The sequence below is a fragment of the Oncorhynchus tshawytscha genome, linkage group LG11 (assembly GCF_018296145.1).
Source record: "Oncorhynchus tshawytscha isolate Ot180627B linkage group LG11, Otsh_v2.0, whole genome shotgun sequence".
Lineage (NCBI taxonomy): Eukaryota > Metazoa > Chordata > Actinopteri > Salmoniformes > Salmonidae > Oncorhynchus > Oncorhynchus tshawytscha.
The window spans coordinates 47,507,278-47,522,572 of record NC_056439.1 but is presented as its reverse complement, the minus strand read 5'-3'; the positions used below and the strand labels follow the sequence as shown (position 1 = coordinate 47,522,572).

At 45.9% G+C, this 15,295-nt stretch overlaps 1 protein-coding gene across 1 annotated transcript in view; it reads right to left on the bottom strand.

Annotated features, from left to right (window-relative positions):
* The window catches only part of dync1h1 (dynein, cytoplasmic 1, heavy chain 1), a 48,290-nt gene that overhangs the window by 18,705 nt on the left and 14,290 nt on the right, over window positions 1–15,295 (bottom strand). Inside the window, exons 20-45 of the mRNA XM_024437790.2 lie at window positions 14,916–15,125; window positions 14,572–14,718; window positions 14,141–14,307; window positions 13,533–13,706; window positions 12,016–12,370; window positions 11,537–11,731; window positions 11,023–11,305; window positions 10,575–10,675; window positions 10,291–10,450; window positions 9,824–10,064; window positions 9,464–9,647; window positions 8,920–9,132; window positions 8,176–8,414; window positions 7,787–7,943; window positions 7,158–7,385; window positions 6,762–6,992; window positions 6,174–6,314; window positions 4,973–5,206; window positions 4,124–4,330; window positions 3,602–3,723; window positions 3,141–3,306; window positions 2,214–2,377; window positions 1,824–1,953; window positions 1,315–1,448; window positions 1,067–1,181; window positions 473–634 (exon numbers count right to left, since the gene is read on the bottom strand). Of these exons, the coding sequence (XP_024293558.1) occupies window positions 473–634; window positions 1,067–1,181; window positions 1,315–1,448; window positions 1,824–1,953; window positions 2,214–2,377; window positions 3,141–3,306; window positions 3,602–3,723; window positions 4,124–4,330; window positions 4,973–5,206; window positions 6,174–6,314; window positions 6,762–6,992; window positions 7,158–7,385; window positions 7,787–7,943; window positions 8,176–8,414; window positions 8,920–9,132; window positions 9,464–9,647; window positions 9,824–10,064; window positions 10,291–10,450; window positions 10,575–10,675; window positions 11,023–11,305; window positions 11,537–11,731; window positions 12,016–12,370; window positions 13,533–13,706; window positions 14,141–14,307; window positions 14,572–14,718; window positions 14,916–15,125 (4,860 nt within the window). The remainder of the gene's footprint in view (window positions 1–472; window positions 635–1,066; window positions 1,182–1,314; window positions 1,449–1,823; window positions 1,954–2,213; window positions 2,378–3,140; window positions 3,307–3,601; window positions 3,724–4,123; window positions 4,331–4,972; window positions 5,207–6,173; window positions 6,315–6,761; window positions 6,993–7,157; window positions 7,386–7,786; window positions 7,944–8,175; window positions 8,415–8,919; window positions 9,133–9,463; window positions 9,648–9,823; window positions 10,065–10,290; window positions 10,451–10,574; window positions 10,676–11,022; window positions 11,306–11,536; window positions 11,732–12,015; window positions 12,371–13,532; window positions 13,707–14,140; window positions 14,308–14,571; window positions 14,719–14,915; window positions 15,126–15,295) is intronic.

Sequence of the window (15,295 nt, the reverse complement as noted above, 5' to 3'; positions counted from 1 at the left end):
CAGAACTTATTGCCCGACCGCACTAATGCTCGTGGCTGAATGGAAGCAAGTCCCTGCAGCAATGTTCCAACATCTAGTGGAAAGCCTTCTCAGAAGAGTGAAGGCTGTTACAGCAGCAACGAGGGGACCAACTCCATATTTATGCCCATGACTTTGGAATGAGATGTTGGACGAGCAGGTGTCCACATACCCTCAAGTTCCTATGTACATGACCAAAGGTATGGTATTTCCTAACAACAAGTTTCTCAATAGCAGTATCTAGGTAGGAACCAATGGAAGAGGCGACAGGGGATCTGTTTAAAGTGACTACCTTCTTGTCCCTTCTGCTCTGAGCTGACAAGATAGGTAAAAGCAATATGATCTTGATTTGGCCTTCACCCCATCCTGTCTCTTCAACGTCAGTGCAGACAGAGGAACGGAGACTGTTCTATTTTTGAGTATTAAAGTGTAAGCTTGGGTTGGCGGTCTCTACCTCTCCGTTGGCCAGCAGGGTGTTCATGCGCTCCAGGAAGCCAGAGTCCAGGACGTTGGACTCGTCCATGATGAAGGCGATCTTCTCGTTCTTGCAGCCGGAGCGACGCAGCACCGTCCGCAGGTCCTCGTCAAAGTCGTCACCCGTGTATCTCCTGTGGACCTGGACACAGACATCACAATGCAGTCAGCACCTCATTCAACCACTCAACTCATTAGAACCTACATATCGACTTGTTCCATTTTTACATTAACTTGTTTATTGTTTACTCCATGTGTAACTGTGTTGCTGTCTGTTCACACTGCTATGCTTTATCTTGGCCAGGTTGCAGTTGTAAATGAGAACTTGTTCTCAACTGGCCTACCTGGTTAAATAAAAGGTGAACTAAGAAAATTTAATTTAAAAAACATTGATGGATTCCAGACCTAAAAAAAAATTTAAAAACACTTCTGAAACACTACTTTTCCCACGCATAATATTTTGTCGTATTGTGTCGAGATGACGATTCAGATAGCTTTAAAAAAAATGGTAATTCAAAAAGGAACAGAGTTAGATTTACAGTTAGTAAAGAAAAGTCCTGTGGTAATGGCTAACCTTGATCTGATAGACACTCAGGCCGTTCATCCAGGCCACAAAACGGGACAGGGTGGTCTTTCCTGCTCCACTGACTCCAATCAGGAGGAGATGACCCTGGGGTTGTCGGAAGATTCTGGAAAAGGACAAGAATTGGCCGTTTTTAACAGTGTCAAGTAAGGAGTCATTTCAACAACAAAACTCAAGTGTATCCACGTGCTAAATTTCACAATGTTGAAGCAGAGAAGTATTTTTATTTATTTATTTACCGGTCGATTCGGAGGACATGGTCCAGAACCTCGTTGAAGAGCACCAGTGGCACGTCCAGCTCCTCCTCGTAGAAGACCCTCAGACGGGCCTTGACGTAGTCTCGCAGCTCCTCCTGTTCCACTGGGATATAATCCTGAGGATGGGGACAGATAGCCATTAACACAAAAACTAAATAACATCTTTCATTCAACCGACACAAGCCATGATTGTCAATTTCTTGGCTCTACATTTACAATGGGTATGTCTATATGGTAGTTAGGTGATGCTGCAACACATGCCGATACACAGAATTAAACAGAACCATGTTATATTGCATCTCAATAAACAGAACCGTATTATATTGAGTCTCAAATCTAAATCACATTTTATTGGTCACATACGTGTTTAGCAGATGTTATTGCAGGTTTAGCGAAGGGACAGTGCAGTAATATATATATATAAAAATTACTTATATTGTGTCTGTATAAACAGAACCGTATTATATTGCTACTATGGGCAGGAAGCTCACCTTAGAGAGCCAGTTGCTGTAGAGGATAGGCCTGTTGAGGGCCTTTTCACGGTCAATGTTGGGGAAGTGCTTGAGGGCCACCATGTCAATGTTTTCGTCTGTCCAGCGCCTCTCCTCATCCTCCACCAACCTGTGCACGGGAGAGAATAGTTTAACAGGTCAGTAGACAACAACATTAGACAACAACATTGAATCTCTTTGTATACAACTTTTAAAATCAATCAGGTCACACAATCAAGAAAACTCAGGGCCTTGGTTACAGCCTGGAACAAGCACCTGGCAAGGGAAAACTCCAAGCCATATTAATAACGCTAAACAATCTTTCCCCCAAAGATTCTACTAGGCTACTTTGGGGCAGTCTGGCTACTTCCCTAAGGACTGAACACACACCTGTCCTGGAAGAGGCGCAGGGCCTCATGGGCCCAGATGCGGATGAGACCCTCCACAGGGAGTGTCTCCAGGGGCCGCAGGGCCTCGAAGATGCCCCTCACCCAGCGGGACATCTCACGGGGAGAGTAGATGTAGTGGGGCTGGGTGTCTTGGGTGAAGCGTTCCTGTAGTGGACAGAGGGACATGCTCCATGAGGACAAAAAGGTCAGTTCCCTTACATCACATCCAATCTACCCTGGTCCCAGATCAGTTTGTGACATTTTGCTAACAACCTGAGGTTTTAACAAGATGGCATAAACTGATCTGGGACTAGGTTACATCCTATCCTACCATTGTGTTCAGCACTACAAAAATCAGACATTATGAGTGATTCCTATAGTGGCTCTTATACAAGACATATTTGTGATGATGTTGTACCATAGAAATGGCTACTACTGTAGATAACTGTAAATACTACATTAGATAATACTACCGTTGATAATACTGGTGCAACTCAGTCAGGGTCTCAACTTACTGTTTAGAATCAGAATAGTAGAATACACCATTTTAAAATTAGATTTTGCATCAGCAGTTTCTCTTGTTTCGTCAGTCACTGACAGGTAACCATTTTTAGATGAGCATGTTAGTCTACGCCAGCCATCTAAACTAATTGTTGTTGAATACGGACCGGGCACGCGCCCAGGGGCCCTGACCTCCAGGGGGCCCCCATTGATCTTGTTAGTCAGTCAGATATCAAAATAACATGGCATAAGTCACAGCAAAATTCTCAACTCAAAATACTACTGTAAATACCTCTACTACTGTAAATACCTCTACTACTGTAGATACCTGCAAATACCTCTACTACTGTAGATACCTGCAAATACCTCTACTACTGTAGATACCTCTACTACTTTATCCGTCTATGTTTGATATGTAAGCTCTTACCTGAGACATGGTGTAGAACTCCACCATGGCGGCGGTGAGTGGCTCAGCGAAGGTACGCAGCGAGGGGATGAGACGCAGCATGGCCCGGTTGAAGGTGCCGTAGATCTGAGTGAGGGAGGCGGGGCCGGGGTAGTCCACGTACACCACTGGCACGTGGCGCAGGAACCTGGAATAATTTTTTAAATTTTTTAAAATCACAACAGTTACTCATCATTCAAAAATCAACCACAGTGAGTAAAGTCCGGGGTCGTATTCATTAGGCACCAAACGGTAGAAAACTGACTGAAAACAGGTAGGGGACTACTTTACCTATACAAAACACTCCTTTTCCCATTTCAAAACATTTTGCTACAGTTCGTCACATCGCTCCCTTGCTGTGTACCATGTGAGTCGCTACTACTAAACAAGACCTAGGAAAAAGCTACATGGTCTCAAATGGACATAGGTCATGTTGACAGTACCTGTGGGTGAGGGGCTTCCTGCCGGGGTCGGTGGGGGGGTTACAGGCTCCCACAAACTGGATCCTCTCCAGCTTGACCCAGGTCTGGTCTGAGGTACGGTAGAAGCCTCCATGCTCCACCATCTGCAGGGGAAAACACCAGAGGAAGGTGAGCTAATGCTCTCGCAGGAACTCAGCATAACATAGGCCTTAGTGCAGGGGTAGGAAACCCGGTTCCTGGAGTGCTGCAGGCAACACACCTGACCAACAGATAATTGATCAATTCAGTGATTTCCTAAATTCAACACAGGTCGGTTAAATAAATAAAAAATTAAAAACATTAATGCCTGCGGTCCAGGGTTGCCCATCCTTGCCTTTGTTTAACTTTAGAACACACCGGCCCATACTCAAATGGCATCCTTCCTGGTCTCCTTTACTTCAGTACCACTGATAGGTAGAAAGGCCATTGAGGAAGGAGTCATGTTAAACCTATTGAGACACAGCCAGTACGTGTGTATGCATGTACACGCCGAGACCGCCTCACCTGTCTGAGGAAGGAGATGACCCTCTGGGTACCATACTTGTCCATGTCAGGCAAGTTGATCTCATCACAAAAGAGCACCAGCCACTTGCCCAGCTGCACGGGGGCCAGGACCACACCGTTGGGCGTGCGACGGTACTCGCAGTAGTGATCGAAGGTCTTTAGCAGCAGCTCCGGGGTGGTGGCACTGGAGAAGTTCAGACCCACAACCTGGGAGCAGAGGTGAAAGGGTTAACTTCGGCAGGAAGACCTATTATTCATTTGACAGACTCATTGGCACACTTGAAGATTTAGCCTCCGGTCCAATGTCCACACTAGCATACTTATTGTGGAATTAGCAATGTATGGGTTTTGCATTCCAAGTGGTATGCATTCTAAGTGGACATTGGAAGCTGACCTAAGTCCATCTCTATGGTGACCAGCTGAAGGGATGCAGGGTGCGCCGGCTTTTGTTCCAATTCAGCACAACAACAAAAAATATGCATACTACCGTGTTCCGGGCGCATTCTCCGAGGACGTTCTTGCACGCAGAACGCATAAAACATTACATTGATTTTAATACATTGTGTAATTTTTTTTTACGCGTTTGCCTCATTTCTTTGCATACTTCCAGTTGAAGCTTGCAACGATACATGTGTCAAAATACGCACAAAAGAGAGTATGCATTTGATAACTGTACTCCTACTTTGATTTGGACTCGTACTCCGACCCTCGAGTGCTCAGAGCACAGTAGTATGCATTTTGAGAATCACCCCATGACTCAGACCAGGTCAGCTTAGACTACAATTGAAACCCACAGGTCTAGCGCCATCTAACCCCAGTAAACAGCGTTCCTGACGGGACCACACTTACCTCCATGTCAGGCAGAGCTCGGAGGGCGCTGAACAAGGTCATGGTTTTACCCGAGCCGGGCGGGCCGCAGAGGACCAGGGGCTTGTGCTCAGCCAGCCAGGTGTAGAGTAGGGCTTCGTGGCGCACCGTGTCCAGGGTGGGTACCACAACATCCGGGCTAGCCACCTTGTGGGTCTCCACTTCGATCTGTGGCACCTTGCCCTGCCACGACTGCCACTCGCCGGAGATGGTGACCTGACAGGAACAAAAACAAGGAGGGTTGTGGTAGAATTCTAGGGACAAGAAGTTCTCTTAGTTAGCTCATATGGGTCAGGAAAACAGGAAAAACTCAGGGCTCCTGTCAGGGTCTAACACGCTGATACATTTTGGCATCGGCAGGTAAAAATTATATTATACCAGGCACGTTGGCGGGTGGTCAGGGCTCCACAGTGCAAGTATTTCACTAGTCAAGTATGATCACATTTATAGTAATACCAATGCTGCAGTAGCAGTCTTAAAAGTATTTGTCGTTTTGTTTCATAGCTGGTAAATTAAATCGCAAAGAACTATGACTCCTCACACTGCCTCGCTTGGGGCTGTGCACATGTGAAGAGCTGAGTGAAAGATTCATTTTTAGAATGAAAAATCTACTGAAGCGAGACTTTGTCCTTGTGTTTCCCAGCTGTTTACATAGCTTGTGAACAAACTAGGATGTTTTTCTATTTTGGAGTTTCAACAGAATCTCACGGACACAAACATGACTTGTTACATTACCGTTACCACGGTAACCCCCTGCCCTTAAAGGGGCAGGTGAACATTTGTCTCATCTGTGATATTTGGTTAAAATACTCAAGGTCAAAAAAAAATGAAATTAAACATATCACACTACTTCTAACTAGTAATACATATGTTTTAGAAACATTACAAAGCATGCTCATCCCTTTGTGTTTTGTTGGTGTAATTTTAGTGGCAATTTTTATTTATTTATTTTTTTACATTTGTCTGGTAAAAAAATGTGTCTTGTAGATTTTTTTTATATACCTGCCAGACCAAAAAGTTTATTCATTTAATAGTTGAAGTTAATGTTATGCCCTGGCTCCAGTTCTACCACAGGATAGGACAAAATAAATAAATAAACTTAAGAATTTTAATGAGAGTTAAATGGGTGAGCCACTGTTATTCAGCTTGATGATCTGAGATTCAAGAGCACGTCCATTCCTACCTCGTAGTCGATGATGGGCACGTTGGGCGCAGAAGGCAGGGGCACAGTGGTGATGCGGCGGATATATTCACCCAGCTCGCCACGTATCTTCAGCCGGCCGTCGCCTGAGAAGGACCACAGCACGGCGTAGATCAAGTACCTCTGTGGACCCAAACGGCAGAAATATGGTTTAACATTTATAAAATCCATTCATTATTTTTTTAAATATTTTTTTTGTACAAAAATCAAGTTTACAATTAGTGCAGCATTGTTACAAACCCATGTAGTATTATTGTTTGGATTCTTGAAAAGCACTCAATAATCATAATAATGACGCTTAGTGCGACAGGAGAGGAGCTGCTTAGTGCAATGTTCTCTGGATTCATCAGAAATCAAGTCTCCAGTCTAACAGGATAGTTTCAACTCAATCAATCCATCAAGTAAATTGAAAAAACATTCGCTTGCCCCCCCCAAACTACTCGATTCTTGAACCACAATTTCAACTAATCTCCTAAACTTAAATGAATTCAAATGGAATTGACACCAAGCCCTGAGGGACTCCATTTAGCCTCCCCACAAGCAGGAGGCGCTGTGGCACCGCTGACTGACCTGCATGTAGCGCTCCAGCTGGTCGTTGGGCATGGGGAAGTCTGAGTGGTTGTTGTTGTAGAGCGCCACGTTGCGGCAGGCCTGGTGTAGCATGGAGAACAGGGAACCCATACAACGCAGCCGCGTGAAATCCATGATGTGCTCCATCTTGGAGGCGTGCTCCAGGGTCTTGATCACCAGCCCAGTGGAGGTGAAGTAGGGCTGTAGGACGGCTGCTGTGTCCCTCTGGATCTGGAGAGGGGGAGAGAAAGGACAATGGGGGGTGTTGTAAGACTGTTAATGTAACGCTAGATGAGCCAGGGATGTGTTCAATAGGGATAAAATATTTTCCAACAGAGTGAAACAAGTGTTTTGTTGCGCCCTACTGAACAGGACCCAGGTAGCAACAGTACCAACCTGCAGCATGGGAGAGGCGGTCTCCTCGCCCTCGTCCTCGGTGCCCTTGTGCATGCGGAAAGCCTCATCTTCGCCCTCGTCCAATGGGATGCTGCGCAGACGCGCCAGGAAGTGGTTGAAGATCATGTCAGTGCTGAGCACGTCTTCGCTGAACCAGACCATGCCACAACGTGACACAGTGGCCAGGGTGGCATACTTCAGATCCTGCACCTCGAACATGATGCGCACCTACAGACACCATTATTAGAGGAATGCTGATGTCACAGATCCAAATGTAAATCACTTTAATGGTAGTCCCCTTTGGACCAATAAAAAGCTGGAGCACACCCAGAGAAAATTGTTTAGTGTGGAGGTGCTGACTAACGGTGAATAAACTGTAAACTATATAAATAAATGAAGAGTTGCACACATTCTTTCTAGATTTTTTTTTTGGACTAAAAGACAATGACCAGTTTTACTCAATGGCGCAGTTTCACACTCAAATTAAGCCTCCACCTGGACTAAAACTGAATCAGTATGTGCAAGTGTGTTTCAAAAGTGGACTTCACAGGGTAACCAATGGTATTACAGATGTAAAGCTCGTGTCATGGTACTGGATTTTTTAAATTTTTTATTAAAAAAGGACATACGTTTGGTGGCAGGCTGAGACGCTCTCCGTTGGGCAAGGTGAGCAACTTGTTGTCGTCCAGCACAGAGTTGAGATTCTCTACCCACTCGGGGTCCACGTCACCATCAAAGATGATCCATTGCCGTTTCTGCAACTCGCCTCTCACGTTGTCAATGATCCTGGGATGAAAAATCCCCAAAACAATCGATTAATTAATTGACTGGATTTGTAATACAAAAAGAGAAAAACTTGTGTCATCAACCTGACAATGACAAGAGACACCAAGAGGGCTTAGTACGGAGCCCTGGGGGACACCAGTCGTGTCACGAGACCACGTGGTGCTTAAAATAAGCACACTACATAGAATAGCTTGAACATCAATACATTACATTGAAGCCTGCTAATACTTACTTCCTGAGCACGTGCGTGAAGAGCCCATCGGTCCACTCACGGGTGTTGGGGTCTAGGGTTCCGTACAGGTGGTCCTTGCTGATGGCCTTGGGGTCGATGATGTGGGCCACACCCTCCATCCCCTCCAGGCGCTCCAGGGCTTTGAGCAGCACCCTCCAGGCCATGGTCTTGCCACTGCCAGAGGGACCCACCATCATCAGGCCATGGTTGATCTGGGTGATCTGGTACAGTTGGAGCACCTGGAATGATATGATTTAACATTACAGACTTGACACTTCGATGACATCATGGGAGTGCAGACAAACGTGGTTTCAAATTCAGACATTTTAATCAATGTCGGCACCAAAGGTTCTAAGGGAATTACATTCAAGTTAGAGTTCAAAGTAGTAACAACACTGTCATAGATGTAACAATTGACATCAGGATAAAGAAAGAGTTTTGTTTTGCCAATCTACACTACAGGTCAAAAGTTTTAGAACACCTACTCATTTAAGGGGTTCTCTATTTTTACTATTTTCTACATTGTAGAATAATAGTGAAGACATCAAAACTATGAACACATATGGAATCATGTCGTAACCACAAAAAAAAAAGTGTTAAACAGATCAAAATATATTTGAGATTTGAGATTCTTCAAAATAGCCACCCATTGACTTAATGACAGCCTTGCACACCTTGAATGAGTAGGTGTATATTTCTGTGTGAAACCACACAGAGTGAATAATTGGGGACGACATTACGTACCTTCTCAACCCACATGCTGCCCACGTCGTCTCCGTCTCCATAGGTGAGGAACATCTCGGCGCAGACCTTGCGGAGCTCTTCGCGCAGAGCCGTCATCTCGCCGCGCATGTACTGCACACCTGGGAAGACGTCCGACAGCAGGCTGAACAGCAGGGGGATGTCCTCAGCCACCAGCTTGGGTACCATGGTCTCACACACACTCTGGATCAGGATCTGAACACAGACAGAGACACAGAGGTTAGGTGACATACCTTCTAGAGGTCCTATCACTTCCACAGGGACACAGAGGAAAGGGGACTCATCTTCTAGGTTAGACAACCCCTTCTAGATAACAGAAAAGCCATGCCATACATGCAATATTGGCAGGCCTTTTAATCTTTATACTTTGGGTGGCATGGTCTCCTAAACCAGTGTAAAAAAAAATATGGCTCATGGGATTAGCTGGTGGTCATAAAACTGGAAGTTTGTGACTGTAGTTTTAGTATGTTTTTAATAATGCAGAAAACTGAAGAGAGAAAACCCAAAGATATTTCAGTTCCTTTACCTCCTGTTCGGGGAGGTTCTCCGCGATCTCGTTCTCGTCCACGTTCTCGCCGCGCTCACGTTTATCCTTCTTGATCCTCTGGATACGCTCCCGCTTCACGTTGCCGGCGCTGACCAGCACGCTCTTGAGAGCTCGCAGGCCAAAGTCGTAGTGACTCTGGGAGGACAGCTGTTCGTCACACAGCCTGCAGGTGCACAGAGAGAAAAATAGATTTTCAGTCAATGAGAAGGAACACAAAACCAATAGAGCTTTCAGGGGGAGTAGTGCTGGCATGCATGAAATATTTCACATTATTTGATCTCTCAAATGTTGTTGGAAATATAGTACATACTACATAATAGTAGATAATATAGTACATACTTGAAGAAGGGCACGATCTTCTTAGCCAGGATCTCCGCAGTGCGGAAGCCCTGTGAGTAGAGCATGACCTGGGCGATGAGTTGGCGGTCGGGCTTGGTCATGGCCAAGGAGCGGAACAGCTTCTTCAGATTGTCGGGCAGGTTTGAGCGGCCGGCATAGCCGGGGTTCATGGTGATGAAGATGGCCATGTCGGGGCTCACCTTGACCTGCTTGTTAAGCAGCTCGCAGGTGACAGGAGCACCTGGAGAAGGGGGAAACGGCAACACTTACATTCTTAAGTGCACCGCCATATGAAAACATGCTTGGTTTGAAATGAACGATGCAATATTGTCAGCAGTCATTCAACATGTTTTTTTCAAATAATTTTTTAAATAACATAATGCCTCTCAGACAACACATTTTCATGGACTAAAAAGCATTTTCAAATGAAATTCTAAGAAGCTTTTAACGAGTCTGGAGATACGTACTGCGGTCTCGGTTGGGGTTGCTGTGCTCCCTCAGGGCCACCTGGATGAACTGGACCTGCTGTGAGACGGCCGACAGCATCCTCTCCTCCAGACGATTGAACTCGTCAAAGCAGCCCCAGGCGCCTACCTGGCACAAGCCCACGAAGATACGACCCATTGCCTGGAGACAGATAAACAGATCTTTATAAAAAAATAAATAAAAGAAAGGCTTCTCTGATTCTGAAAATAACATTAATCCAAGATTAGCCTATTTTAGTGTAAAGTATCAGTCAGTATTAGCGTACCTGGAAGTCGAAAGTCTCGTCACAGTTGAAGACCAGGACGAAGCGTCCCAGCTGGTGACCCAGAGCCTTCACAGACTCGGTCTTTCCAGTTCCAGCGGGCCCTGGAAATAAAGAGCAAAAAAAAAAAAAATCACCAGAGGATATGCTATAAAGTTACAACTCAGTTTGGCTTTCAGAACTTAAACTGTCTACTTTATTGGCTATGTAGAGTCTAGAGCAGGCCTGGGCAATTCCAGTCCTCAGGGGCCTGATTGGTGTCACTGTCCCCCCCATCCCTAACAAACACACCTGATTTAAACTAATTACATGTTTAACTAAAGATCATGATTAGTTGATTATTGGAGTCAGGTGTGTTAGCTGGGGAAAAAGTGTGACACCAATCAGGCCCCTGAGGACTGGAGTTGCCCAGGCCTCGTCTAGAGAGTGGCATGCAGTTCTTGGAGCGTACCAAAGGGAGCTCCACCGAACCTAGCCTCCAGGGCCTGGGTCATGGTCAGGTAGCAGCGGTCGGTCAGTGGGGTCTGGACCAGCTTGTCCTGGACTCCTAGGTACTCAAAGCCATAGTTGAACTTGGCGTTGGCCATCTGGATGGACAGCTGCTGCAGCACGTCCGTCTGCTTGGGGTCAAAGTAGAAGCGCATCTGGCTGAGCCACTCAAACGACTTGGGGTTGTCGACCTTGTTTTTGATCAGTTGCCTGGTCACGTCCCTCTGGTGGACCAGCTCAGTGATCTATAGGAAAGGAGCACAAACAGTTTACTTTATCATCCGTTTGGATAGTGGGACTATACTTCTAAATGCTTAGAATTGGACTGACAGAGAAAAGCTTGATGCCAAAGTCTGTGCATTTAACAATTAATCATCTTTGAAATCCTACTTGGAGAACACTCTTCTCAAAAGCTACACCCATTCTTCCAAACCAACTTGTCCAGAATGTCTGCCGATGTGTCATCTCCCACTCACCAGGTGTTCCAGCTTCCTCCTGCGGAGTGGAGGCTGCTCCATCAGCACGGTGTCGGCCAGCACGTTCAGGGTGGCCTCCACATTGGTCAGCACGCTCGACATGGGCGACATGTCCCCGCCACCCGAGATGGTGGTCAGAGCGGCATCCACTTTCTCAGACCAGTCGATCTGAGCAGACAGCACTACCAGCTGAGCCTGGAGTTAGTAGAGGGAGAGAGAGAGGTTTTTCAATATGTTTAATTGGTTTCAAGATCTTTGTGGGCGTTACAGGTCAGACTACAATTTTCATGGATATTCTTTCGGGGCTACTGACCGGATTACTATCGGTTAACCACTGTGACAAATATTTTTCTGAAAAGGGCTATGTTACTAAAATTGATTGATTGTGGATCGTGGCCAATTTCTGTTGTGTCATTGCCGACTCAACATGATCATGGCTGACTGCTGGATGAACAATAGCCCACTGCGACGTTCCGTACCTGGTATCGGTCGATCCAATCGATGTATTTATCGAGTTCGATGGAGTTGCCCTTGTTGAACGCGCCCACCTCTGTGACCGACTCGGCCAGCAGCTTGGCCAGCGTGACCCGCATCTCCTTCTCCACCAGGGTCAGCCAGTCGTTGATCTTGGGGTGCTCTAGGAGGTCCACGGGGGTCTTGTAGAAGATCTCCTCGCCCTCACGGGATGAGATGCCCAGCACCACAGTGTTTTCCTCGTTCAGCAGGATGCTGGAGACGCCGGCGAACATCTTCTTGAAGTGCTTCTGCAGCTTGGCAACGTTCTTGCTGTTTCCAATGATCTCCAGTAAGTCTTCATCACCAACGAAGTAGAACCTGGTAAACATAAATAAACACGTGTATCCTGAATGTGTTGACCATCAGTCACTTTACAGTGTGTATACAGGACTAAATGAACAGCAACTACTAATTTCTTCAATGGGGGGCTAAATATTACAGATTAAAAAGCTAAGCTTTGCTTAGCCTGCTAAGGCTATGTATATACAATCAAATATATCATTTTATTTAAAAACAGTAAGAGTCAACGATACTTTATAGCTATAATATAGCTAACGTTAGCCAGCTAATGACAAGCTGATCGCCGCTGGATGCTTTCACGTTTAGTTTGTCTGGGTTTGTTGCTGTTAGCTAGCATATGGACAAGCAGTACTGCAGTAGTCAGACATGACACAAATAACCAACACAGGTGGATCCGTCATTTATTTTTGCACTACACAAACATTTATTATAAGAACAGTCGGCCCTCAAACGCTAGCTAACGTTAGCTTGCAAATCAGAGTTGTAAAATGCTGGCTAGCAAATGTGAGATAGCAGGGATTTTAGTGAGCTATCAAACCTGTCTGGTGTGTTTGCCTGCTAGCTAGTAGCCAGTGACATGAGAAGCAAAGTTAGGCATTCAGCTAGCTAGCCTGTTATGTAGGCGACGATGCTAACCGTTTAGCTAGCAAGCTAAACATTTGGCTAGCAAGATAAACATTTGGCTAGCTGGCGTCAGGAGTACAAGGTAACTTTAGTTACAGTGTGGTGAGGGTTAATTTAATTATTTCTTCAACATTGCTAGCAAGTTTATTAAGCTAGTTGTTGCCAAAGGACTTTGCAAAATGTTTTAGTTTTCTAGCTAGCAACATTAGCAAAGCTAGCTGCACAGTCATATTGGCTAGCTAGCAACATTACATAATTTCTCTAACCAAGGTCGTGGAAATGCAATTCGAGCTAGCCCACCAAGGCCAGCCCAACCCAGGGTTGACTTTAAAGTGCGAAGCTTTAGATACGGCCCTGTTTTTTCAGAATTCAAACCAAGAGGTATGCTACAACAGGACTTGCTCTTGGTTTGAGCCACTTCTATTGAGAAAAGACCCTACAATTTCAACCGGATATAGGATTTCCCAGATTTTCCCAAAAACCGATCTCCCGCCTCAGGAAATGAGAGACAGGCCTATGGCAGATGCCACTATTAGAGACATGGATAACATCTTACCTGGGGAATGAGGACCTCTCCCTTTCCAGGTACTCTCCCAGAGCCTTCTGGATCTTTCCCAGCAGGTCAGCCAGCCTCTCCAGAGACCTCTGCACCCCCTGGATGTTCAGCACGTCCATCACCAAAGGAGACTTGGTTACCTTCTTCATCAGAGCCAGGAACTCTGTGCTGATGCTATATGGGAGAGAAATAAAAGGTTGAGTAATGTTATCTTGGGGTGGCAGGTAGCCTGGCGGGTAGGAGCGTTGGGCCAGTAACCAAAAGGTTGCTGGATCGAATCCCCGAGTTGACAAGGTAAAAATCTGTTGTTCGGCCCCAGAGCAAAGCGCAGTTGCCGATGAAGTGGATGTCAATTAAAGCAACTCCGCCGCACCTCTGATTCAGAGGGGTTGGGTTAAACGTAGAAGACACATTTCAGTTGAACTGACTAGGTATCCCCTTTCCCCTAAAAGCTTACCAAGATCTTTACCAAGTCCTCCTTACCACAGACAAGGTTCTTTGGCCTATTCCCTATCTTAGGTGACAAGGGGGAACCACAAATATTTCCTTGATTCCTTCACAAAATGTATCGGAGGAGAAGATCAGAAGAGAAGAACTACGGATCTTACCTCGAGAACCTCTGGGTCTCCACAGGCAGCAGGTGTTTGATGTCAGCACTGCCAGTGAAGATGCCTTCCAGGTAGACCCAGCGGCGCTGGACATCGATCCACACGTCAAACAAGGCCATGATCCGGTTCAGCTTGTCCTCCCAGCTCATAGCATCTTCCTCAAACACCTGATGGCACACAGAAGGAACCATTAAAGCCTCATGGAGACTAGGACCGTACCATGTAAACCGTGCATTCTTATACTATCCGACAAGAACCAGAGACCAAGTCAAGACAGGAACTCGAGATCCAGATCTCTTGAGATCCAGGCCCAACCTCTTAAGAAACCAGATCCCATCACGAGACCAAGACTGCATTTATATGATGTAAAGACCACAAGATCAAGAGTACATCTCTGGCAAGAACCCTTTTGAATTTAAACGTCCACCGACCTTGTAGTAAGGTGACAGCTTCATGGCCGACACGCTGTTGATGTGCTCCTTGACCTTGTTGAAGAGGTCGTCCCAGCCGCGGATCAGACGGCACTTGTTCTGGTAGTTGATCAGGTCCAGCTCATAGGCGTTCCAGACCTCACGGATCTGTCCCGGACCAATGGAAAAATACATCAATATTGCCACTTACTGTCATAGACATGACTTGATCACCAATTGGTCGAAAGGTGCACTAATATTGCACTCTATGGACATAATTGAATACCCAGATTTGAAATCCTTTATCCTTTTTGTAATTGTGCTGCAGGGAACAAAGATTTGTTTAAGTGGAATGTTGTGGTTACCTGTTTGAGGAACTCCTCCAGGGCCATCTCTCCCTGGGCCACCAGCAGCACGTCTCTCACCACCATCTCGTTCCTCTGCAGGTCCACGTCCCAGATCTGACCCAGAGTCAGCTCCGACAGCACCCAGTTCACGTGCAGACGCTTCATCAACTGCTTCCAGTGGCGATCCTTCAGGGCCTCCGACTTCAGCTCGATCACCAGCATGTTGATCTGAGTGATGACACAAAAGGACCGTTTAGTGTTAGGATAGGAAACTTGATTCAGGTATATTGTAGACGCGATCAGGATGTTATTCAACATTAACAAGTACAAAGTTTTTGTCCAAGCTTTTCCCATCCAAGAGGAATGTCAACCAGACATGGTTCAATCTTTTGTCTCAA